Raw genomic sequence first — 26740 nt, forward strand, 5'->3', positions numbered from 1 at the left:
AGAAAACTCTTAAACCTTCTTTAGTGATGGAAGTACTGTTAATAATATTTTTTTTTCACTTTTACAGTCTCTGCTATTCCAAAATTATTTAATGGTTATCTGTCTTATCAATTAAATGCAATTGATATAAAAATGGACAAAAAACCCCCAAAAACCAAACTACTCAACCCCCTCCCCCCCAACCTGAAACCAAGAAAAAGCCATTGAAGTTGAGCCCTGAATAATTTTTTTCTGATATGACTTTAATTTTTCCTAGTTCCCAGACAGGTATAGAAGAAACAAAAATTCTCACTTGTTTAAATGTCCCTTATGATACTGATATTTTAGAGTGTTATTCTGATGTTTCCATTAGGAAGATAGGTTTCTACATAGGCTCTAGATTTTTAGACATTGGGTATTGTGGGGCTGCATATTGTTGCTGTGTATTTGGTTTTTTAACACTCTATTCTTTTTCAAATTGTGTAAGGAACTGTCTACCTTGCATAATGCAACCTTGAATTAATTCAGCTCACTGTGAATGAACTGCTGGATCTGTGCTTGCTACTGCAGAGAAACCAACTCAGGTGCAAAATGCAGGCTTAGCCTTACTTTAACTAAACCTTAGCCTTACTAAGGCTTAGTTCTGTTGAACTGGCCTTTTTGCTGTTGGTCATCCAGTCTATGTCTATAAAAGGTGAAATGATAAAGGGATGAAATGCTGTATTGTGTTGGTTAACATGTTAAAAAAGTAACTTATTTATTTTAAATGACAGCATTTTCACCTATTTTGTATAAATAAAATTATTTACAGCTTCAGTAGTTAACATATTTCTAATAAATTGAAAGTCTTAAAATCAAGTGGTGTGAGAGTATTTACAACTTCCTATCATTTGCTACTGGGTAGATACATGTATGCTCCTCTGTAATTGAACTGAATGAGGAGCTTAAATTGAAATACTTATTTGTCACACCAAGAGTGAATCCTCTCTTCACAATAAAAGTCCAGCAGTGAGAAAGGGTTGGTCTCTGCAAGAGGGAAGATTTAAGGCAATATCAACAGAATTTCACCACAGAAGGCTTTGCTCACATGCAATCCCGTTATTTCAAGTACAATCTACTCCATCTAAAATTTGCATATATAATTGAATAGTGCCAAAGGCTGAAATAATTTGCACTTAAGCTCATAGCACTTTTTGTAATGCTAAACAAACAGGGGTATACACATTACCCAAGCAGAAACACCCTCTGGGCTTTATTCCTCTCCATCCCCTCTAATTAAATGGACTTGAGAACTGGGCTTGAGATATTATGATGATTGAAGATGCTTATCTGGAAATCCTGCAGCTTTTTAACACATAAAGTGGTGACCTGTGTCATCACCTAGATTTGCAGATAGCTGTTAGATAGCTCTTTTGTGCACAACTGTTGGTTTTGATTTTGAATAGCCATGGAAGTGGTAGAACAGTATTGCTGACAGTAAAAATATTAATTTATAGAGCTTTTCTTTCCAAAGACCTCAGAAGTGCCTAAAATAAAGTTAGTGCTCTCATTTTGCTGAGAAGAAATGGGAGTCCCTAGTGACAGCTTAGTCAAAATCATGCAGCCAGCTAATGACAAAATCAAAAATAGCACTGAGGTAGCTACACTCAAAACTAGGACCTACCTTCTTGGTCCCTCCTGTGTTCTCATGATAGGTAATCACTCACCATGAGCAGGAGGATCATAAACAGATCTCAAATCTGCACACGCTTCTTTGCTGAAGATCTCTGGTTTTTGTAGCATCACATATGGGTTTATTCACTCAGGGTTGAAGTATTGTGGCTCAACTGGGTTAAATCCTAAGCCTTTTTGGTATGGGTTTTATTTCTGTCAAAAACACTGTTTGACACTTTCTGTGATATGTTTTATGATATGTGCAGAGTTTAGTTGCCAGTGCTGAATCTTTCCTCAGGGAAGCCTCTGTTTGCACGCTTAATTTTTAATCTGATCTCTACTAAATGATAAAGAATTAGTTTAAGCACTGGCAGACCCTCTGTTGTGCATTATAGCAAGCTGAAAGGAACGAGTGTGAAGAAGAAGGCAAGGCAACAAAATTCAGTGATTCTCTGCGGGGGCTCTTTTTGCACAAGTTACAGTTCAGCCCCACTTTTCAATCACAGCTTATTGTCTGGTAGCTGAGTTATTCTAATGTGGCTGAGAGCAGAATTTAGCCAGGAGGTTATGGTGATTGCCAAGCAAATATGAAGTACATGTGCTTTTCCCTGGAGTACATGAAGGTTGCAGCAACTCAGCAGTAATTCAGCCACCCTCAGGGCTTCACCTTACATTTCACATCAAGCTATAAATTTTTTGTTGTGAGTCCAATTTGAATTATTTCATTCTTCTTCCTAATTTGTTAAGAAGCAGCCACGTGTGAGGTGCTTGGAGATAGGAAAGAAAATCTGGCCTGAGAAAACTTGGCCTTAGGTTTAGCTCTTGTACAGAGTTGCAGCAGCTGGGCTCTTGTACCTGCTTGGGGCTCTGGAGGTGATATTTTGGACTGTTTCAGGTGTAGGAGTCAGCTTCATGTGCCTTTCTGTGAGAGTTTGGGATCAAAATAATTGATCACTAGTATAGACAGGCTTTGGGAGACTCCAGCAATCTTTAGCTTTAAAAAAGAAAAGAAACTAGCAATTGTCTGTGCAGTGCATTTGTTCTTCCATTTTGCAAGAAAAGTGTCTTGTTGCTTCAGCCCATTCCCCAAAGCAGGAACTTGCTGCCTCAGAACTGGCTTTCAGCGAGGCTTCTTTTTACTTCTTTTCTTTTTTCCTCTCCCTGGGGGTTAAAAATAGCAAGCAGTAAGAAGTGATATTGTATACAAGGCTATTACACTTTTGTCTTGGCCTGCTTAATGTCCTTGACACGTACCCATTTCACCCAGGGACAGCCACTATGCAAATTGGCTAAAAGCTCCATTAGGTTGTTCAAGGCTGGGGAAACCCATCTGTCAGTGTCTGTGACACAGCCGGGCTGGAGTCTCACGTGGGAATCTGTCCTTGAGATACCCAGGCAGCTGAGTTTCTTTTAGCCTCTAGTGTTCCCAGAATCAAAGGAAATTGTTGTAGGCTCTTCTTCTTGCCGCTGTTTGTGTTTTTATCGTTACTTTTCTACCTTGATCCTCCTTTCAGAAAAGTGCAGGCACAGACTGAGAATTAACAGGGAAAGTTGTGTTTTACTTTTTTTTTTTTTTTTTTTTTTTTTTGAGTTGCTTTGCCATAAGTGAACAATCTGCATATTTCAAGTGGAAAAAATAGAACAGTAGCTATTTGTTGTCCTGAAAGAAGAACAGCCTTATAACCCTTTCCCATATTTTCCTGTGTGATCTGTGGATGATATACATGAGATGGATATTTAAAATAGTCTTTCTGGAGCTCAGCTGCAGTTGATATGTTCTCTGTGAGTGGACCAGAAGTGCATGATAATCTAACAAAATACCAATGAATGTGAAAAGCTTTCATTGAGATGATTTAAATGTGGAGCCTGGGACTGGGAGTTGCCTCTGCAGGAACAGAGGTGCCCAGCTCCTGCACATAGGTTTTGGAGCAGGCTTGAGTCTTCTCTGCTTGGCATCCCCAGGGAAAAGTTCCTGCATCAGCACTTACTGTACATCTGTTGAGAGAAACCACTTGCTTTTTCTGCTAGGTGGAGGTAAGGTGGCAGAGTGGCAATTCTGCTGTTTTCGGCTTGCTTTCTGCCAAGGATGCCATTAAAATGCCTAACCAGTGATGCACACAGGATGGATGGTACAGAAGTAGTTGTTACCCTGAGAGTGTCACACTAAGCAATGTTACAGTGTTTTGTAATATGAGACAGTGGCAGCAAAATAGTTCTGATTTTCATCCCGTTAGAATAAGGAGACTTGGCACAGGACATCAAAAGAGGTGCCCTTCAAAGTGTATAAGGTCTATATTGACAGGACTCTCAAGCTCTTGATTATTTCCAGCTGGTGTCAAGTAATAGCCCTGAACACAGAGTATGTGGCAAAATAGCTTGAGTAATTTCAATGCCCAGTGGTGTTCAGATGTATGAGATAATTATAGCCTCCTCTATAACAGATGCTCTGTTCTTCAGTTTGGCACTTTCTTTCTTCAGCATGCAAAGAATTTTCTCTTCCTAAGCTGATGGTCATTTTGATGATACAGATACAGTTTTTTTTCCAACAAAAAGTAAGCATTGTGGTTTTCATAGAAACACTTATATAGCTACAAGAGTGGGATTTCCCTTTGTGTTGAGGAAGAAAAGAAGCACTTTTGATAGTACTGTGTGGAGACTGATGACATGAAGAGTTAATGTCTTGGTATAGTCTGAATCAGTATAAACTTCATCTTTCCAGAAATAGAAGTCAGTGATTCAGCAGTTCTCCTTCATACTGCCAAGTGCAACTTATTCAAATCATGTCATATTCTGCTTTCTGTGTTCCAAACCCAGTCACGTAGTAAGGAGGCTTCTAGATTAGCATATTACTTTAAATTTCAGACATACCATTTTGGTTCTCTCCCTTAGGTTCCCAGTGCTTCTTTTTTTCTCTCTCTGTCTCTGGAGGTAAGATAGACCTTGCATGTAACTCCCACTAAGGAAAAAAAACCCAAAACTATCATGGTAAGAAAGATGGTATATGCATTCTTCTAGAAGTTAGTTGTGGCTGGCTTTGCACAACCTTTGTTCTCACAGTTGAGCATATTTTCACACTGCCCCAATTCTTTCAGTGCCTGTGTGAGTGGCTCAGATTTGCCAAGGGGAGCAGAGGGCTTGCAATCTTGCTCAAAGCCATTTCTGCATTTGTGTTTTTCTGGCTGTCTGGTCAGACTGCCACATCCTAATGGGCGCCAAAACGCAATTAAATGTTGGTGAGTTGTGAAAAGGCATAAGTGTTTGGCCTTGCCTGTGCAAGGGATTCCTGTGCATGTAGTAGAATATGAAGCAGAATTTTTGCACGTATTAAGAAATTGGATGCCCAAAGCTTTGGGAACAAAGAGCCTGATTTGTCCTCACAAAAATTTTGGATTTAAAATAGTGCTGTTTGAGAAATGAATACTCCTTAGGGCAAACTCTTGCTGCAACTGGCTCTATGTGCAAGAGGGACGAGGGTGTGCCATAAGGAATATCTTTTTTGGCAGAGGAGGATGGAATTGTAGAGCCTTTCTCACAGCAGGCCCAGGGCACAAGGGCCATTGCAAAGCATAAGCTGAAACACTTTCTAAATGAATATAGAAAATTACGGGACTACATAAAAACCAAAACAAAACCTGAGACGTGTTAAGTTTTTGTGGCCTATTTACAAGTGCCTGAGAAACAGATTTTAATTTTAGTCAATACTCACAAGCCCATCAGTGGAGCAGCACAGGGGGACACCGTTCTAAAATAGCTCTAGCAGATGCCACAATAATGCGAGTTCTCCCCACATCTCTCATTTATTTCTTGCTGTGTGTAGTTTCTTACTAAATCTGTTCCCTTGATAAATGCAAAGATGTTCTTGCCATTGGATAGAATGGCTACGTGCAATTGTCACAAACACTAACTGGCTTAACCTTCTTGTTGCATAGCTACTGCTGCTGTTAAGTATTTCCTGGGCTAACAGAGATCTTTGAAATGAGTTTTAATGGGTTTTCTTTTCATATACACAGACCATGGCTGTTAAACAATGGCAGCTTGAATAAAAGCTATTCTAATGATAACAGCAATAGTGTCAGTTATTGGGATAAACTGTCAGAGGGAGGCTGGCCATCAGTGGATCACTGCAAGGGAGCTTAGAAAATTGAGAAAATTACCCTGCTAATAAAACCAATACTCCAGATCTTCAGAAAGGGTAATTATCCTACTATCTCACTTAGTCTGCAAGTGTTAATATTGGTACTAGATGTCAAGAGACCTTCTATCCTGCCAATTTTACCTTCCCTAAAAATAGGCTTTCCTTTCATAGCCTTGATTGCTTTAAATTCAAGATATGGCAGGTTGGTACTGATTTATGAGGCATCTTGGTAATCACTTCCCAGCCTTGTCACCTAATTGGTATTATTTATTTTAAAATTTATTAATTGATAGAAATTGCCAAGAGCACTATTCACATTCATTTCTGAGAGCTTCCACTCCATCTCAGAGTGATGAATGTGAAGAAGGGGTCAAGTGCTGCTGCAAGGCAGTGGCTTTCTGCTGAGTGATGCTGCTCTGAGATCCTGAGGGTTTGCAACCCCTTCTTGGTGGGACTTCCATGCTCTTCTGCCCAGCATCTCCCCTCCTGCTTGAGAGACTTGTCTGCCCTGGGGGTCTGTGGTGGTCCTTGTGTGTTATTGCTGTCTCTCCTTGGTTGACACGAGCACAACCAAACCCTTGGACCATAACCTTGTGGGAGAGGGTCTGTCTCAGCCTACCTGTGATGGCAAAGGGAGCTGGCCTTCTGATGCCAGCCCATAGCTAATAAATGCAGCTAAGGCACTTTTAAACCCATGGTTGCAGAATTCAAAAATAGCAGGCTTATGCTGGACAAAGTGTTGAGAATTCTTTCTAGGTGTTTTTTTTTCTTTTGGTAGGACTTTGTTTCTCTTTTGTTTTTCAAAAAAACTAAGCTAATTTTAAAAATCTGTAAATATGAATGATAGTCTGGGAACACAGGCAGCAAAAGTAAGCTAATTTGGGTGTTTGTTTGAGTAAGACCAGCTACTGCTTATGAAGATGAAAGTGATTTATCTTGTCCTGATTTCATTAAGGAATGTTGTATGTATATTTTAAAAAGCTCTGATCAATAATGAAGTATTTCAAGAACCAATTGAAATTCAAAGTCGTGAAACATAGCCAGAAACAGCTGCATAATTTTTGTTTGTACTTTTGTTAGCAATTCTTAAATGTAGTGAAAAAACTTGGTGCCTGGACTACTGACAAAAGAATGGTAAAAAAAAATTCTTAAACTCATCTATTGTCTGTGAGCATTTCTTCCTTTATACTCAGCCTTCTTTTTGTTTATTGTTCTGTTTGTGATGAAGCTGGGCCTTATTTTTTCTTTCCAGTAGTTTGATAAATGGCTTGAGAGGAATCGATGGTGATGGCCTTGTTTGCTCCTTAACAATTGTGTTGGGGGAGGGGGTTTTGTTTGTTTGTTTTTAATTCCCTTTTATTGGCATAAATGATTTTATTAAACATTGAGATCAGTTCACAAACTTGGCATGTTGGGTGAGAATGCTAATCAAGAGGTCTATGTTTTTAAAGATGTCTTTAAATTTGAACTCCAGTGTAAACCGACAGAAATATTGTGATCAAGTGAGTAGCTGATAAATGCTGTTTTAGCAATTAGGCTGCTAGCCTGTGAAACTGTCCTCTGCCAGGGCATCTTCAAGTAAAATGCTGTGGCTAATTTTTAAAAGCATTTTAGGACCAAAATAGGCATGTTTGTAATTAGGGATACTAAAATAGAAGCAGTCAGATCTCTGAATATTTAAAACATAAAATAAAAACAACCCAGAAATCTCAGCCTGTCCCTACCTCAGGTTTGCTGACATGGCTGTGGCTCCAGCACATCCCTTGTGCTGCCTTGGGAATTTGTGGCCAAGCCAGAGCCTTGCGTCAGGGAGAAGCCACTTTTCCTCAGCCACAGGCACATTGCACAAGAAGAGGAGTACATGAGGTAGCTGAATGAGCTGTGCTAGAAGTGAGCCAGGGAGATGATGCTAAGCTTTAGAGGCAGGTTGTCAGAGCTCTGTGTAAGCTGAATCACATTAGCTCTACACCCTCCTGTTGTATGCTGTGTCATGTTATGTAACACTGTGATATATGTCTGGGTTTCCTATATGTGCAAAGGACTATTTGTGCTTCCCCCATGCACAAGAAATAAAGGTCCTTAACGAGTTAATAATTTGGCTACACTTTCTTTTTGTGTGCAGGCTGTGATGCAACTTCAGCAGATTTAATTCTGCCCCTTGTTACGTTTGAATCTGCAAATTGACTTCAATATACCTACTTTTTTGTGAGTCTTCTGGATAAGGTTTTGAAAAAGAAGAGCTGTAGCTGCTTTGCATGGCTGTTAAGACCTGTATGGCACTGTTTAAGAAAAGGGAAAAAAAAAAGGAAAATTTGACCTAGTCCTTTGTCTTTCAAGTCTGTTATGCAGCCTTCAATTAGCTGCACCTCAGCAGTGCAGGAGGGAGGGATGTGGCCTGCAGAGGAGTTTGGGATAGTCCAGTGTGAAATGTACAACAGCTGCCAATGAGATGAATCCACTGGAAGGTTGGTGTTTATCCATGGAGAAGGGTGCAAGAATAAATAGGCACCTGATAACACAGTGGTGCTTAATTTGTCTGTAGCATAGACATTAAGCAGTTTGATGCAGCCCAGAAATGGTTCTGAAGGAGCACATTTAGAGGTAGTCTTCTTTAGCACTATGCAGAAAGCAAGTGACAGTGCAAGTAACAGAACAAATTATTATGAGAAGCTGCTTGTATAAGTGTCCTTTACTAAACTGTTACAGAGATGAAACTATTCTGACTCCACCTTTAGGAACATATTGTATTTCCCTATTTATGTTTGTTTGCTGTCATGTGATGAGGTGCAAGGGAAGGTGCTGCTTGCTAATTTTAGCAGGCTGTCACTGCAGAAACCTGGCAGTGAATGCTTTGGGAGGGTGGCAGTGCTTTGAGGAAACTGGGATATGCTGTGCCATCGTTCTCCATGGCAGTCCTAGCAGGGAGCAACAAGGTGAGTATTTCAGAGGCTTGTTTGCCTGGCCACTGTTAATGTACTAATGGCTTCCTGCAGAAGAATTACTGAAGACTGTAAAAAACATTAATGAGAGAAGAAAAGCTCCTACTTTGGTGAATAAATGTAAGATGTGGGTACTGAGAAATGCAGTGAATACATATACGCAATTTTACAGCCATTGCTGTATTTTTTCAGAGCTATGGGACTGAATTGCAGGAATCACTCTTCAGATTAACTCTCACCCATTTTGCTATCAGAGCCTGAACATAGCCCAAGAAGCCCTGTTTTTCCAGGTGTTCTGAGTCATCTTTATGCAGCTGATGATGTTTAGAAGGGGGAAGGAAAAGAAAGGGTGGAAGATGTCAGGAGACCACTTGTGGCTCAGAAGCCCTCAGTGTACAGCCTGTAAAGGAGCTTTTAAATTGTGTCCTCCTTGCCAGACCAGTGGATCATTGAAGGTCTGCTGGCTATAGAGGCTGTTTCAGATGTATTCAGAGCAGGGTAAGGCCTCAAGATCTGAGATGCCAGCAGGGAAATCTGGGCTCTGTTTGGCAGCCAAAAGCTGTGGCGTGGTCCTTTCCAGAGGTGCCATGATGCTGTATCTATTTCTTCCTCTGCAGCAAAATTTCATGTGTTGGTGGTGGTAGGATGAGGCAATTGTAATAGTAAATGGACCTCAGTGAACTATATAATTGCCTGATAACAGGTTGTTTCTATCATTGAAAGACTTCTTGCCTGGTAAAAACACATTAGCCCAGAGATCACAAGAGGAAATTTAGTGGCAAGCCATTGCAAACAAAATACTAGGCATATGAGGATAACACATATTTAACACCAGCAGAGTTAAGAGTATCAATATACTTTTTGTCTAGGATTCCCTGCCTTTTTTGATTTTTTGATTTTTTAATTTTAAGGGAAATCCCTGTAAAAATGTGAAAAAGCATTTTTAAATATACACATTTGCTTTTTAAAAAAGTGTGTTAAAAACATCCAGTGCTTTTAATAGTCTGTCTCTGTATTTTGTCAAATGCATCACCATGTTAACAGTGTTTCTATTTACTTGCAAAAGATGTGATAGCAATCCCCCTGATTGCATGGCTGCCACCTCCTTGTGTTTTTGATGATTGCCCACATAAGCCATGGGATAAAATGTTTCACATAAAATGTTCTGAATGGTAGAAAGAAAGGGGAAAAAGATCCACTGCAAAATTTTTATTGCAAAACAAAAGTGGGGACAAGCAGCATCAATTACACTTTTTTGGTGGCAGATTTAAAACACACAGATTCCTTTTTTCTTTAATATAATCTAATTCTAAAACTGATTCCCACTAGGAGGTTTTTAGAGGACTAAAGTCTAATGGGTCAAATCACAGATGATGTAGGATGATTATCTACGCACAACATCTGGTTAGGAAGTCGTGAAGTGAAAAGTGTTCTGGGGATGTTTACTCTCTGCTTGCATTTCTCATGGCATTTCCTAAGATGTTCCCACCTGTTATTAGTAATACCCAAATGTAAGCCTTTTTGCTAGGTAGGCCTTTTGTTTTCCCAGATGGGTTGTTTCTTACAGAAAGTAAGCCTCAGCTCCTTTTATCATGCTCTGCTAATTCTGTCAAGAGAAGTTTATATAGTCAAAGAGTCAGAATTTAGGAAATAGTGGAATTCTTCATGAGCCTGAATTTGGATCCTGTGTGAGTAGTCACTGGCACGTGGTCATTTAAACACTTTATTGGATATGTTGTGCTTTCCACAAGATCCCAGACTTTGCTGTATTTAGTGATAATTTGGTTCATTGTAACTAGGACTCAATGTGCAGTTATCCTCAGACCCACCTGGAAGACCTGAAGTATTTGTGCTGCTGTCATTCAGTGTCCCATTGCAGATGTTTTTCAAGTTTGCTTGGACCAAATTGCCCAAAGCTAAGGCTTAAGTTGAAGTTAGCCCTTTGGATCTATTGTATGTGACACTTTGTGTCTGACATTGACCTATTACTCTGAGTACCTGGACTGAGTATGCTGCCCCTTGGGACCCATGCCTTGATATCAATGAGGGAGTCACATTCCTTTCACGCTTTTAAGAAGATGATTTTTTTAAAAAATCAATTTGTTATAACTATGGATATATGTAATTCTAAATCTTACTCAGACTGAACTTTGATTATCTGATGGCAAGTGGTAGTGTCATTAATTGTTCAACTTTTAGTCTCAGAGATTTTTAAAGACTTTTCAGTTTATTTAATTTCCTGTGATTGAGAAACAGACTGCCCTTAAATTAGTACTGCTTTTTCTTAGAAAGTGTTTCTTTAGTCTACTCTGTAGATCTTCAAAGGAGCTGAGGAATAGGATATTCACTATTTCTAATTCCTTTAATCCAGGGATATTGCATTAATGTAAATACTACTGCTGTTGAAATCTGTGTGGAACATTGTTGTTTAATAATGACTTTAGCAAATGAACTAAACTTGAGGTCAAAGCGTAGCAAAGGAATAAGGTTCAGATGTCTCAGTTTTAGTAAATCCTTTCTGTGCAGTTGAATTTGATTATAGGATGTACCTGCACAAATCACTTAGTAGTCATTTGTTCTGTAAGTAAACTTGGAGAGCTTTTAGCATACAAAATGTGTGAGGTGAAGGAGTTTTGTGCCGAGTAGCACTTTTATGCAGCATTGGGTAGGCTGGCAATAATATTTTCAGACAGCCCTTATCTCTTGTTGGCCAACCACTCCCCCCTCTTGGTGTTACTTGCAGTTTTGGTGAGAGTGCACTCCCTCCTGTCATCCAGCTTGTTGTGACACTGTTAGCCTTGCTAAAGTGAAGGCAAGCAATATCCACTACTCTCCCCTGATCTGTGGAGCTGCTTGTCCCAACACACAGCAAGGTGGCCAAGGGTTGTTGGTCCTTGCTCATCCCTGCAGGATGCTCTTGTCCCTCACATGCTTGGACATAGCACCTATGGCCTTTCACAAATAAGAGAGAGCAGCCTCTGGGTGACACTGGCCTTGCTCCCTTGCAGTTTGTGTTCAGTAACCTCTCACTGGCTTCCTGGAGTAGTTTCTGACTTAATGCTCCTCTTCCTCAGCAGCACTTCTCACCCCAGGCCCTACTATTTAGGGGAAGACAGCCAAAAGCCCTGGCAGCAGACCTTGCCAGTGGAGACTCAGGCAAAGAAAGCACCAAGTGCTTTCATCTGTCCTTTGTCACTTGTCCCCTGTCCTATTGAACAGTGGGCAAATCTTTTCTTTAGTTTCCCTTTTGCTGCCAACACGTCTCACGTCTGTAGACAAGCTGGTATTCCTAACCAATTTATCTTTCTGCTCCAGTTGGTAATACTGTGGGTTATTATTACAAAAGTTGTTATACTTGCTAGAAGTATTGCAGTTGCCACTCTTCCCCATTTTGGTTTGGTTTTTCTAATGTAAATTGTTTTTCACTTTAGACTTCAATCCTTTTTTTTTTTTTTTTTTAAACAACATTTTGTACATATGAGCCTATGATGGAGGCATTAAGTAGTATTAAGACTTTTAGAATATTTATATGTATCTGATTGGAAATATAAACCTTATTGTTAGATGCCATAATTCTTCAAGCTTCTATTCTAAAGCATGGTACAACATTTATGAAGAAAATGTATTAAGGAGATTTTCTTTATTCCTTTGCTTATCCTGATTTAACATTTAAAATTACTTCAAATACATATTCTTTCCAGAGGAAAAAAAATGCCAACTTATAAAATAAATCATGCGCGAATGAAGAATATTAAAAGGTCAAAAAGCCAGAAAGCTAACAGAAGAGATTGGAGGCAATGTTGCAGTGCAGAAGGAAATTTAAGCTTTTGTTTATCAGGAAATATATCATTTGGATGAAAAACAGTAAATAGAGATGGTGGTTTGTTTCAAGAATTTAACATATGTACCCCATAACTCTGAATTGCTATTGCCTGCAGCAGGAGCACCTCGTTATCCCAATTAGTGGGGTGTAGGATTTTACACAGCTGTGTCCCCACATTGCAGAGCTCTTCACCTCTGAGCACTGAAGTTCAGGTTCTCTGTATTGTTCCTTCTCACAGCATGGAACAAGCACATGGCACAGAGCCCAAAATGGTCCAGGCAGAGCATCTTCAGCTGAGTCTGCGTCTGTTAGCAACACACTTGGCTCATCGTGCCACAACATTTAGCAGAAAATAGTGATGATTTTAGAGAACTGAGAAAAAGCAAGTTGTGGAGTTGCAATCAAATTTCTGCACTATGAGACATCCTAAGCGTATCAGGAAAAAGAGTGGGTTGCCTCTACCAAACTGAAAGTTGGTTTTGTTTGGATATTTTAATTGAGTCAACATTTTTGAGTGCATGAGTCAAATGACATTTGAGCCTTTGGACAAGCACAGTGAGTGGCAAAATCTGTTGTTGAAGAAATGGGAAGAGATTGAGAACTTATATACCATAGTAAATGTAGATATTTTAATTTTTTTCTCCCCCTGCTCTGTGAACTGCTTAAAATCAGAGATAGGGGAAAAATTGTAGAAAGAAGTAGGAATTAGATAGGAAAGGACTTACTGAATAATACTGGATTCCAGTTTTAAAAGTGATGGGTCTTTTGCTTACCTAAGATGCAGATCAGGTTTAACTATATTCAGATTCACTGTCATATGGAGATTCTGGAGTTATTTTTACCTTTCAAAAAGGCTTCGTAGTTTTAATTTTCCTTGTAGGAAAAACATGCCAGAATTTCACTAGTTGCAAAAAAATAGTTGTCATCTTTCACAGTGACTCAGAGTATTACAAAATTTCCATCAGTCCTGTGGTTCTAGGACCTCAAGTCTTAGGTGGCCAAACACCCCTGTGAGTGGGCTGATCAATTAGAACCTTTGCCTCAGTCGGCATAGGGTGTGTCTTGAGAGTTTAGTGCTCAGGCTTCAATTCAGCCTAAGCTACATATTACTTCCCTGTAAGAGTATAGATAGAAAAAAAAGTATGGCAAGATTTTGTTTCATAGATCCAAGAAGACAGTAGTGTTGGGGTTTTGTACTCACTCTCAGCATGCTTAAGTAAGCTAATTCTCAAAACCAATGAAATTTAAAGAAAATTGAATTTCAAAGGAAAAAAAGTCTGTGAATAAATTGGGTGTAATCCTGAAAATTCCAAAATAGAATAAAGAATTTTTGCATTAAATATTCAGTTTATTTAGTAAATTTTGCCTCAAGTGGATTTGATTGATGTCTGGAAGATATTTTAGTTGTAAGTTATATTGGATGCTTGTTAAATTAAATAAAATTGAACAGCTTTTCCCATACTACCTCCCAAGTCTGAAATCTAAAGAAAATGGAGATTTCATAAGGTATCAGAATCTGCAGTGAGAAAGTGGATAGTGCTTATTCTTCTTCTTTAGCATATGATTTACAGCCCATAGTTGACATCCCAGAATGTTCCTGGCATATCCTGCTCATCTTCCTGTGTTCAGAATGTTTTGTGTGCTCCTGGGATGCCAGTAATGTGGTGCTCAAAGCTCCTTTTGACCTGAAGAAGGTCTGCAGTTCACCTCCTCACCAATATAAAGTTTGCAGAGTCCCATTCCTTCAGTCTTTCCATGGGCCCAAAGTTTCTCAGGTTGTGTACAATGGTGACTTCATTAAGAAGTTCTCTCTCTTATGCAGTCATCTGGTTTTAAGAATGTAAAGGAGTATCTGGAATGGGACAGAGAGGTTTTTAACGTGGGGTTTTACACCCAGCTGCCTGCAGTGAGCCCTGCCCCAGCTTCCCTGTCTCCCTTTTTTGGTACAGTATTCAGGGCTGTCAGGAACATGAAGGTGACTGGCACCACCTTGGCCAGCTACATCCATAGGCTGACCTTAATTTTAACCTAGACTTAAATTCGTATCCCCACCACATCAGCTTATTCTTGGGAGGGCTTTCTAGCTCTCCTATAAATGAAATTACATACATTGGTCTCACAAGGTTGGCTGTGTCCTCTTCTTCCTAAGTGAGGGATTATGTATGAACTGTAATGACTTGTGTGGGCAATTTTTTTAAAGGCTGTTTTCTGTGATGAATGTGCTGGATGAGTTTGCACTGGAAGCAAAAATGTGGTGAGGTTTGTGACGGCTCATATCTTCTGTGGGCATCCTCTGGCACCTTGCCTGGGACCAGTGTGGTACTGTAGCTCGAGGGGTCTCAAAGAAAACATGAACTCTGACTATTGTGAAATATCCCAAATTCTGTGGTGATGATACTATGCTGCTGTGGAAAGGAAAAGCCTTTCCCAAACTCTGCATTCTGTGGATTCTTTCAGCCACAGGACGGGAGGCACAACTCATCTTTATATATGCTGGGTGGAGGAGGCAGAGCTTCCCCATGCACATCTACAAAAGATCATTGTGGTAACATGGGGAGATGATGAGCAACATTCCTGGGGAGCTCTGCCATCCCTGAATCCTCCATCCCAACAGTGCTTATGTCAACAGTGGCAGATTTCCTGCTTAATTCTTCTATAAGAAACATAAACTGAGGAAACTTGGGTTGGATCTTGAAAAACATTTTTGGTTGGGCTTTCTTTCTATCGAATGAAAACACATCTGCTTCTGATCTCTGCTCGCCAAATTCTCAAGTGGAGAGGAGAGAGATGATATTGATGTTTAGTTTTGTTCTGTGCTGTAAATTCAGGTTCATGGGGGGCTTTTATTGTAGCCAGGTTCTCACAGCAGTGCTGATGCCGGGGTGTGTGTGGACTGTGTGCACAAAAGCAATGCAATGCAGCAAGTGCCTGCTGCATCTCATTTCCAAGATGCTTTCAGTCTGCCACGTGTAAACAAATACCCAGAGAGTAAATTTAGTTTCTCAGAACCAAATATGTGTTTGTTCTTGCAAACATTTGGAAAGTTAAGTATCAGCCTCTTGGTCTGTGTTTTTATTTTTAACCTTCAAATGGACCGACAGCTCATTGTAGCCCCAAAACTGGCAATGTAAAAATATAAACACAAAAACCAGCTTCTTCTCAAATTTATTTTTCCCCTCTGTTTTTTTTTGTTTTTTTTTTTCCACAGAATTGTTGCATTACAAACAGTAATTGCTGTCATATTTTGATCTGTGCTCCAAAATATTCTTATTAGAGGAATTGCAGTGTTTTATCGTCCAGATCACCCAGATTTAGTAATTTTAAGATCTAGAGTCTGTTCACATTTATTCTCAGTACATCAATAAAATATGAATGGATTGGGTAATGAAGCAATAACACTAATTTATGTCAAAGGATACAGGCTATTGTTTACGAGTTTGCCCAAGTGCCAAAATACTTTATCTATAGAAAGAATTATTCTTCTCCCTTGTGGAGAAATAAATAATTCCTCAGGAATATTCTGTCATGGGAGCCTCCTGCCATGAAATAAATGGGAGGAGACAAGGCTGTGAAGGTTATTTTCCATTCTGGAAAATATTTATTTGATGACACAGCTCTTATTGCTAGTTTTTGTTTTTTAATGGTAGGGACTAAATTTTGCCCTCCTGGCTGTATGTGTAAGAAGCCCTAAATTCAGAGAAGTTGCCATATTTTTTAGACCTGAATCACAGGTAGCCTGTAGTTAAAGAGAAGATTGCTTATGAGGGATGAGCAGGTCCATCTGTGGTATAACAATATGTAGGCAGGAGAGGGTGAAGAACTGAAGCTGGCAGCTCAGCAGCATTTATTACATCTATGCAGAGACCAAAACCCAGGCAGGCAGCAATGGCCAGGGTGTTCTCCATCTGCAAACAATGCTTCTAATTTCTGTGCCATTCCTCTCTCTTGGACTGGTTTTTGCTGGGGCCATTCATCATCAGAGATGATCCTCAGGCTTTCCTAATGATCTGTTCTCTAATCCACTTCATTATTTCGACTTCATCACACTTCAAAATAAGCTGCTTTACACCTGACCAATTTGCTTTTGAAATTTCCTGTTCCTAATGGTGGTAGTGCAGACTATTTCAGTCTGCCTTACTGGAAATAGGGGATGCTATGATTAGTGAGATGTTCAGGCTTCTAGTGTATGTCACCCTGGCTAATGACTGCTAAACTCTCAGTGCTCTTGAAGATGGCCAGAACAGTGAATTGCTGGAGCTTTTTCTTTGCTTCAGTGGTTGGTTCTAATTCAGAAAACTGTATAAAGTGAGACTTACTTTGCAGATAATGTCCACTAAAAAATATCTACCTCTTCCTGTAGATGCTTTGATTTCTCTGTATTGTCTACCTGTAAATATTTATAAAATGGTAAAATCTGCACAGTCATGATTTGGAAGAGAATTGAAATAGAGGAAATTGAGCCAAATTTTGCCTGTACTTTCATTCTATAGTTCTTTAATGCTGGTTCAAGGGAATTGTGAGCCTCAGGAGTATTTAGCCTACTGATTTCAATAGCTTTGTCTGGGAAGCAAAGATCTCAAAGTATTTTATGGATCCATCAAATCCCAATTTCAGTCTGACTGTTAAATGACTACTGTGTCTGTTGGAGGACTAGGCTGGAACTTTTTTTCATAATTTCCCTTATTCCCAAGTGATCTTTTTCTTGTGTGAAATGAAAGGGTATGCAAAACACAATTACACCTTTTTCCCTTGTAATAAAGATATAATTTGGAATAAATTAAGTTCAATGCATACATTACAGTTACAATAGCCCTGTGAACACATAATTCCAAGATTGTTTTTAAATTAAAAAAAATATTGATGACAAAACTAATTTGATTGGTATTTTATTTCATTCATTTAGTTTAGATACAGAATAGCAAAATCATTGCATGCAGAAATAATTTTTTATCTGCAAAGAATTAAGTTTAGCTCTAGTTATTAAGTTAGACTTTAATAATGTTTTCACCATCTTTAAGCAATATTGCAATTCTTAGTAGTGTCTTTCATCCAATAATCACAGAGCATTATATATGCCTTAAGAAGGTAAGGAAGAATCATTACAGATTAGTAAACTGAGATGTAAGGAACTTAAAAGACTTGCTTGGAGTAGTGCAGTGATTTTGTGGTGCAGAGTGTAACCCGGCAGCTCTGACTCACTGGGCTTCTTGTATCCAGCAAATCACTTTTAAAGGCCTTGGAAGGAATTCAGAGGAATCAAAATCCTCCTGAGGTGTGTTCTGGTTTTCTTGATTGAAAGAACTGTGAGGGAATAGACTTTGAACCTTATTGTCTGTGTTCATCTTCTGAGTTTACTCACGTTTTCACATGCCATTCCTTTACAAATTGAAAATGTTGCCAAGAGGTGAGTTGGTGCTTCTACAGAAACAGTCAAGGAAGCTCTGTTACTGTGCAGAGGGGTTAGAAAACTCAGACTCTTTTACATCTGTTTATTTTCTCTTATATGTCTAGGGAAAGACCTGAGTATGCAGAGAAGCATCCAAAAGCAGCTGTCTTGCAGGCCTTCATTGGCCAGATGGGAGATAGGCAATAGACATGGCTGGATTCTGCAAAAGCAGTGAATGCCCTACAGACTTGGGAAGAAAATTATGACTCAAGTTCCCTTGACTGCAGCCTTTCTAAAATACATGAGGTGTCTGTGTTGCCCACTTCAATGTTCATCTTTTATTCACTTTTCTGTTCGACCTGTCTACGGATGAGAAATACAGTTTACCTTCTGGTGCTGTTCCTCACTGAGGAAGCAAATCAGAGGCAGGAGAGTTGCTGTTACTTTGATCTAATTTTTTTCCTATATTTCCCTTACTGCTCTGCTTTCTCTTCCTCTATGATGATCATCTTTTGCTTAATAGATTTTCTGTTCACTCAGCTCTGAAATCCCATCAACAGACGAAAGTTTGGTGGTGTTCTCTCATCCTCTCTATAATTGGCCAGTAAGAACTCTCCAGCTCTCAAAAATTACTTCTTCATACAGTAGGATGTAGAGAGAACAGTGTTCTCCTAATGTGAGCTGTAAAGGGGTATTTGAACAATTTATTTGTATTTACTTTGTCTTATTTTATTTTTCTCAATTGAGAGTGAAGGGAATTGTGTTGTAATTGGGCACTTAGATGAATCTAGCAGCTGGAAAACACTCCATTCAGAGGGAAATGGATAGTGTGTGTTCACAATTGCTTAAATAATGCACTTTTTAATGTAGGACTGCATGTTGTACTCATTTTTTCATATAAATTATGAACTATGATAGGAAAAGTCAACATATTGGTGTTAATAGGGAATCTTTCCAAGACCTCCCTTTCAAGTGGATAAAAGAGTACAAATCTGGGATAGCCAAAGGTGACTACAAACAAATTGGCTAGTCCATTAGCATAGCTGTCCAGCTGCATCCTAGGCTCTGAGGCCACTCCAAAACCACAAGCCCCACCGCCTCAGAAGCCTGCCAAGGAGCCAGCTGCTGCTAATAAAGCAGACTCTACAACTTGGCATCTGGGGCCTGTGATTCCCATCCAAAAGAAATTGTATGTGAAAAATATTTGAGATTTGTCTTTTTAAGTAGTGTTTTGCTTTGGAAGGAAAATACTTTAGTCTAAGCTTGCAACTAGTGAAAAAACTACCTAAGAGTACTTGGTTGCTATGGAAAGATAAATAGTGTTCTTGTGTGAGGAGGCTGGATGTTGGAAGGAGGAGCGTTGTTCATTTAATATCTGAGAGGCTTCTGGTTCACCATTTCTGGGTTATTTACTTAGAAAAACCAAGGTGTATCTCAGTATTCATGCTTAGCTGTGTGCAGTTTCACAGGACACTTTGTTTCAGGGAACTGAACTGTAAGGTTTAAGCTGAAGGGTGCATTCCTGAGAATGGATAAGAACTAGGGCATAAATTTTTTCATTTTTAAATAATGAAAAAGGAGAAATTTCATTCATTTTTCAAAGATGAAAACAAATCCTATTAGCCATCCATGCTAAATTAATAAGCTGCTTGGAATGATCTACAAACCAGTTCATTCCCCACACACTCTCCACTGAATAATGAAGCATGAGAATTGAAAAATGAGTTGGTTGCATTGGTTATGTGAAAAATTAATGGTAAAACCAGCTCTGAATTTCAGCTCTTTTTTGAAGTGAAACATTTTGCTTTTGTCTTTTTATTTTTTTTTTCTAGAGGTGTAGGTCCAGTACTTGGTTGTGGTGGCATAATCTCTTTTCCAGATTTCTACAGCTGTCTGGGTGTTTTAAACCAGTCTTGACAGTGGTGCTCCTTCTGGCTGTCAAGGCAGAGAAGGGCTTTGTCCCCAGCCATGGAGGGGTCCAACATCAGAACAAGGCACAAATTTCCTCCTACCAAGTGTGCAGGTGGTTCCCCAGACAGAGCCCCACTTTGGCATTGTCCAGGATCCTGTACCAAGTGGTCTGTATCTGGGATCACCATTATGTTGCCAGTCATTTCTTTCACTCTTGGTGATTACCAAACCAGTCCTTTGCTCATTTAGAGGCAAAGTGCATACTTCTGCCATCAGTCATACACTCAGCAGCTCAGGGAAAAAGAATTGGAAGCTTTCTTCTGACCTGAAGCTTTTAGTCTGGCAACCAGCCAGAAGATGTCATCAGTCTCACTACAGGCAATTTGGTAATCTTTGTGCAGATGGTATTCTGGGGTACTGGGTATGCATGGAAATTACTGTGGGCTGCTGTGGCTGAGATTTATTAGTGAAGAGGGTTTGGAGTGTAGCAGTGTTTGCTGGGCTGAGAAGATCAGCATCCCCCAAAGTGGAGTGTGGCTGCCTCTCTGCCCACCCTTAAAGCATCTCCAAGGATACTGCTGTGAACCCAGGCATCCATGTGTGCCTGCTGTCTGAGCAGCTCTTACTTGAGGGACAGCCTGTTGTATGCCCTCATTCTCTGTATACCGAGGACCATTTTTTTAATAGCTGTGGCCTCAAAACAGGTGTAAATGTAATTCGTGTTCACTTCTACGTTCCTTTTCAGCTGACTGAGAGGGATAAAAAGTCTTAAGCTTAAATTAGCATTAGGCCCCCAGTGTTTTCCTCTCTGTGAGAATAAAGATCTTATAATAGAATGAAAATTGCTCTTTGTATTTCAAAAGTAAATTTCCACTTATTTTTTTTTTAATATTTTTCTTGCATATTAGGTTGGTGTGAGAATAGGACATTTATTCATTATCCCCTGCTAAGACATATATAATAACAATTAATAATTCAAATACACAGCATTTCATTGCCTTATGGAAAGATCTTTCACTGCTTTACATCATTTATGCGCATTCAGTGTGCACGGTAATATGGGAGGTGTAGGGCAAAGTAGTAACAATGTAACCTTGACCTCTGTTTGTCTTTTTACTTAACCTTAGCAATGCTTAAAATGTGCTAGATTACCATGGGATATTTTCTGAGCTCTTGATATATTAAAGCCCAACATGTTATACACAGTCATACCTGATTCTTCCATGGCCCTGCAGTGTACAGAGATTCAATATGCTTTCTAACAGGATATTATAATATGTAGGTGCCTACATATTTAATAGAGGTTAGTGTTGTGTGCAGTGTTATCCAGCTGGGCTGTGGCCATGGCATGGAGCTGATTTCCAAGACGTGTACCCAGTATTGGGGCTCATTTGAGGTAGCCTATGCTGGTACTCAAGGTTGCTGCTTCAGCTCTCTATTTCTGGGAATGACATTGAAGCTTGAGTGGGTGGGGATTACCCAGTGATAAAATGTATGTGCAGAGAAATATGATCCATATGCATTAAATGCTTTTGATTGTCAGCAAAAGTATCTGTGCAGAGACTTGGGGAAGAGAGCTTATTGCCCTTTTACTGGAGATGAGAGTGAATGTCATTACTTGCTAGCATGGCGATCACACTAAAAAGTCAGTATTTTTTCTTTTAATGGCTCCTACTTGCTTCACATTACAACCAGGTGAGATTGCAGAGGAATTCTGATGTGTTGACACTTGGTGCTCTGTTCCCTCTCTCCTGGTTTAAATGGGAGTACTGGGAAGAAGGAAGGAGGAGGCCAGGAGGAAAGGCATCAGTGCAAGTCTGGCATTTCATTTCATTGAAATGTCTGATCATCACCCGTCATTGATGCTCCCCTTATATTCTCCAACTTTTCATTTTTCCTTCATCTAAATAAGGCACTAAACAAAGGGACTTGTTTGAAAGAGTTTAGAGCTACTAATTCAGAAACATCCATCTACCAAGACTGTGATTTAGTGTATCCATAATTATAAGCACTAAAGTAGAGCCACTGACATTAAAGGGGCAGTTGATTAGCATGATCAGAATTACTCACAGACTTAAATATTTTCTCTGTTCAAGACCTAAATGCAGAACAAGCATATTAGAAGTCACTAAAGTGTCATTGCTGCTATAATGAAAATTGCAGATGTTTCGCTTTTATTAGTCCATTAGCATAGCATGGTTAACTTAGCATTGGTCCAACATTTACCTGCTGTTGTCACTACACATAAAGCTAGCAGAGTGTGCTGATCAGGTTGTGGAAATGGAATTTTCTCCCTCTCAGCAGGCAGTTACATTCCTGGAGCTCTGACTCCAGTTCCCCTGGCTGCCCATCTGGAGCTTGGTCCTCAGGATCTTCCAGTTCCTGCAAGTTCTTTCCTCGGTTTCAGATTTTCTGTATAGGTCACAGTGGTGACAGGATGGCCTCCTCCTTCCTCCTTTGTTCTCCTGGCAAGCACCCTGTGCTGTGGGTAAATACTCCAGTGGTCAGAGAGCCAGGGATGGTTGCAGCAACTGAAATTCCCCGTTGTTGCTTCAGATCAGAGATATTTAGGTAATTTTTCTAGCCTGTGGGTGTCTTTTTTTCACAGCATGTATTTACCAGTGAGTTAGGGGAGAATGCTTTTTTTCCCTGTGAGAATGCCTCCCTTCTTAAGCAATATCTCTCAGTTGCTGTGTGTGGTTTGTGGTTGTTCAGAAGTGGGTATGATTTTGAGAGCAGAAGGTCTTGGCCTGATCATCTTTTCCAAACCCTGTTTCTCTATTGCGAAAGACATCCATAACAACAGAGTGCTTTCAGGCTGCTTTGGATTTTTTTTTTCCTCTCTCAGACTAGCAAACCCTCTGCCACCTGACTGTGTGCTGGGTGCTCCTCATGTTTAGAAAAGACTAACTTGGCTTCTGGTACCAGCTTCTGTACCTTTGGCTTGTGTTTCAGTGTACTCCTAGAGCAGACTGTGTTTAATTTCTTTCTTTAATGCTAGTTACTCTTTGAGTATATTTCATTTCAGGGCTTTGTTTTTGGTGATCTGGCTACTTTAATTCCAAATTAAAAAGTATAGCAGAGTAATGCATTTCATAGCTGTGGCTGAACCCAAAATGTTGGTTGGTCCTGTTTTGCTTTTTCCAAGGCACTGCTGGCTGGGAGTGGGTGCAGGTGCCATAGGAGTGGGCAGCTGGAAGTTTTCAGGGAGGGCAGGACAAGCATAGCATAGTTCTGGATTTGCCTAGGTAAGGCACACGCTGTTTTGCCTTTTCCAGTAACAACCTTTTTGTTTTGCTCTGTTTCCAGCAGTCCTATGCACCAGCTCCCCACCCCATGGCTCCTCCCAGCCCCAGCACAAACAGCAGCAACAACAGCAGCAACAACAGCGGCGGAGAGCAGTTGAGTAAAACCAACCTGTACATCCGAGGCCTTCCACCCGGCACCACCGACCAGGACCTTATCAAGCTGTGCCAGCCGTAAGTGCCCCTAAAATAAACACTCTCTGTCTTTCTCCTGAGCATGGCTGAGCTGGCCTCCCTGCCTGTGTGGCCACTGAAAGGTGTCAGAAGCCTCCTGCACTTGAAGGTTGACTGTTTTTCCTTTAGTTGGAATTAATGCTAAAAACCTTTGGATAATGAGTTTAGGGGAAGAGAGGTGAGGGCCGTCACACTGATTTCTGTTTGCTCTAATCTGGTTGATTTCTTATGTTAAAAGGAGAATTTGCATGGCAGGAAAACCTCCCTAATGACAGATTTTATAGTTATAATGATCTGTGAATCACAACCCAGTGCAAAACACAACATGGGTGTTCCTCCCTCAATCATTTATCACATTTTATGATTGCTGTGTCACTTTGCTGGGCTCAAAGATTGAGAAGTATGAAACCCACTGAAGGTGGCCTTGTAGCTATATAATTAACATCTAATTAACTACAGTGCCACCAAAAAATGATGCTGTAAAAAGTAGCACCTTCTATCTCCCTGTTTATCTTGAGAGTCATATTTGCAAACTGTACTGATAAGGACTGGTTTTATTGTGTTTTATTTGTGTTGAAACTAAAGAGGTGGCATAAAGGAATTCTTTGCTCTCTGTGCATCATCAAAAGAACTACTTCCTAAAACACTGCACTCTTTCCTCTCTTGGCTAAATGTAGTGGGCAATATGAAATGACAGCCTGATTGGAATTCCAAAGGCTTGGTTATTATTGATGATGTGTGGGAGGGGAATAATCCAGTTTGAGATTCCAGCCAGAGATCACCATGGTGGAATTTAGCATAATGATGCAGAACTGCAGTGCTTTTGCCATAGAGTCATCTATTCCAAAAGATGTCATCATCTCTGTATTTTGTCATCAAAAATCAACCTTTCAAATAGGTATCAGCAAATGAAATTTGGTAAAGTAAGGAACAGTCTGGGATTGATCTACAGACCTGAATCCAAATGACTGTTGTTTTGATGCTTTCAATAGGAGTAACAATTTATGGGTTTTTACAATTTTATGACATTATGTCTTTCCTCCTTTTGATCAAAAATCCTGAAAGGCTTCTCTGAGTGCACTTTATGTGGGCATGACTGGCCTGGAGAGGAGCTAGCAGTCTTATTGAAGTGATACCTGGACTTGAGTGATCTTGAAACTCTTCACTGTGACTTTTTAAAACTTCTGTGGGTAGAACTGACTCACTGTTCACAGGAGAATAGTGTGCTGGTGACGTTTTGTATTTCACCCAAGCTGAAATGTGAGTGTACCTTTCTGACGTTTGTACAAACTACATTCATTGACACTTTCCACATGTGACAGTCACAGATAATCCCAGTTCAAGGGCCAGATCCTCAGTAGGTATAAATTGACTGTAGTCTACTGGCATTCAAAAAATTGGTTTTGATACATCTTCTTGCAGTCTGACCCTTCTCCAGTTCACATAAATGCTTTCAGCTGATCAGGACTGAGCTAATTATTCCCAAAGGAGCCTCACAGCTTTTGTACTTATGTGCTGCTAGTGCTGCTAGTGATATGAGGCTGTGGTGTGAGCAGTGATACTTGAATCATGAAGTTCAGAGAGTGTGTCCCTACCCCTTGTCTATGGGAAGTGCACATCAAGAATCTGAGAGCTTCCTCTTAGCACTGTGGTAAAATTTTTAATGTGCTCCACTAAACTTAATCTGATACAAGATTAGAGGGCTTTGTCTTGCTGTCATGGGGTTCCTGTGTGAACAGATGCTCTTTAAGAGAAATGCTGACACTCATTTTGCTGATTTTTTTTCTATCCTTTGGCTGAATGTCAGTAAGGAGAAGATAGTTCTTCTGATTTTTTTTTTTTTTTTTTTTCAGAAAATTAAAAGAATTTATCAAAGCAGAGAGAAAGACAATGTAGGGAAGCTTAAACATTTGAAAATACAAGAATTTGTACAGGCAGCTGTGGTGGTGCATTCCCCCCCTCCTCCATTCCAGGCTAGAATGTGATCTGAGAAATGCTTAAATCTCACTTCTGCTCATACTCTTGTCAGTGGTTTTTTAAGCAATCTCAGACACTCTCACTTACTCTCACTACTCACTGACAGCAGTGTGTAGATTTTAAGTAATATATTGCAAGATATTTTCTTTACCTTTTCAGGTGGTTCCACAGTAGAGGAAGATAAAGGTCCAAAGCCCTTATCTCTACACCTGTTCCCACTCCCAAAAAATCCCTCAAACCCAGCTCTTCTCCCCCAAAATCCCACTAAAACCAAACCCAGCAGTCTGTTGCTATATGAAAAAGAAGGATTTTTCTGCTCAGAAATGTCCCCTGTAGAGCTCTCTTGTAGCTTACATGGCTGGGCTTCACCAGACATTAAAGCCTTCATGTAAAGACATATTTATAAGTGAGCAGAAGGTGCTGGCTCCTAGGCTTCCTGCAGAGCCTAATATTAGCATCCTTTGCTGCAAGATGTGAAGTGAAAGCCTTAATTCCAATCCATAAACCATATTATTATTTTGTAGTGCAATATTTTTGGAGAGCTGCATTTAAGGGAAGTGTTCACCAAAGCTGGCTGATGTCCAGCACACTGGTTCCCATAGGCTAGCTGCCAGTGCCTAAAATGAGCCCTTCTGAAGCCATTTCCTCTGCTCTAGCATGGGACAAGGCTGCTAGCAGTACAACTATCACTTCTAGTGTCTTACATTTGGCAGGCTGAGGAATTATGTTCTAAATCCACATTATTTCTCTTTCAGAAGTACAGGAAATGCTGGAAACACTTACGTTTATGCACATTATCGTATCCCATTCCATTTTCAGGTTCTGTCCCAAGGGAGGTCACCCTTCAAGTCACGTGTAAAGTTTTTCACTTAATTGCATTTTGTGACATGGGTTAAGGAAGAGAAACCCTAATCAGAACTGTTTGATAAAGTGTGGGGCTGTTGTGATGAATTCTGCCTGCCTTTCTCTCCTGCTGTAGGTTTTTGTTGGTGTGCATTGCACACTAACTAGAAAACAGCAGACTGGAGTACCATTGATGCTTGAAGTGCAGAGTCCATTACACGTGATGTGAGACATTTCTGACAAATGCTCCGACACTATCAAACCTTTTATCAATTTGAGAGTAACCTTGTCACAGTAATCTGTCAAACTGTTCATATAACTAAAGGAAAACAAGTCATCATAGGCTGTACAGTAGCTGAGTAAATGAAAAAAAAAATTGCTACTGGAAGGTTTTTCTTTTTGTGTGGTTCTGATCCTCAGTAGTTGGTTTAACATGTGTCCAGCAGAATTTCATCAAATTCTCTTTTGCAACAGGGAGCTGTTAGGTTGCTCTGTATCTTTTGGGACTCAATACAATAACTCTTTCAAAAGTTACATCTAAAAAGAGTAAAAGTGTTAAAGCAAGCAAGAATCTGTTGTTCTTTTCTGTATGCATCATCTTCTGGATTTTCATAA

General features: G+C 39.8%; 1 protein-coding gene across 4 annotated transcripts in view; it reads left to right on the forward strand.

Moving 5' to 3' along the window:
• Nucleotides 1-26740, forward strand: part of RBMS3 (RNA binding motif single stranded interacting protein 3) — a gene marked incomplete at its 3' end in the record, with an annotated part of 438647 nt that overhangs the window by 70063 nt on the left and 341844 nt on the right. For 2 of the 4 annotated variants that reach the window (XM_079301446.1, XM_079301447.1), the window contains exon 2: nt 23136-23305. In XM_079301446.1, the coding sequence (XP_079157572.1) occupies nt 23136-23305 (170 nt within the window). The remainder of the gene's footprint in view (nt 1-23135; nt 23306-26740) is intronic. The other 2 variants (XM_079301448.1, XM_079301449.1) reach the window with 1 other exon arrangement.

The sequence above is a fragment of the Erithacus rubecula genome (assembly GCF_903797595.1).
Source record: "Erithacus rubecula genome assembly, chromosome: 3".
Taxonomy (NCBI): domain Eukaryota; kingdom Metazoa; phylum Chordata; class Aves; order Passeriformes; family Muscicapidae; genus Erithacus; species Erithacus rubecula.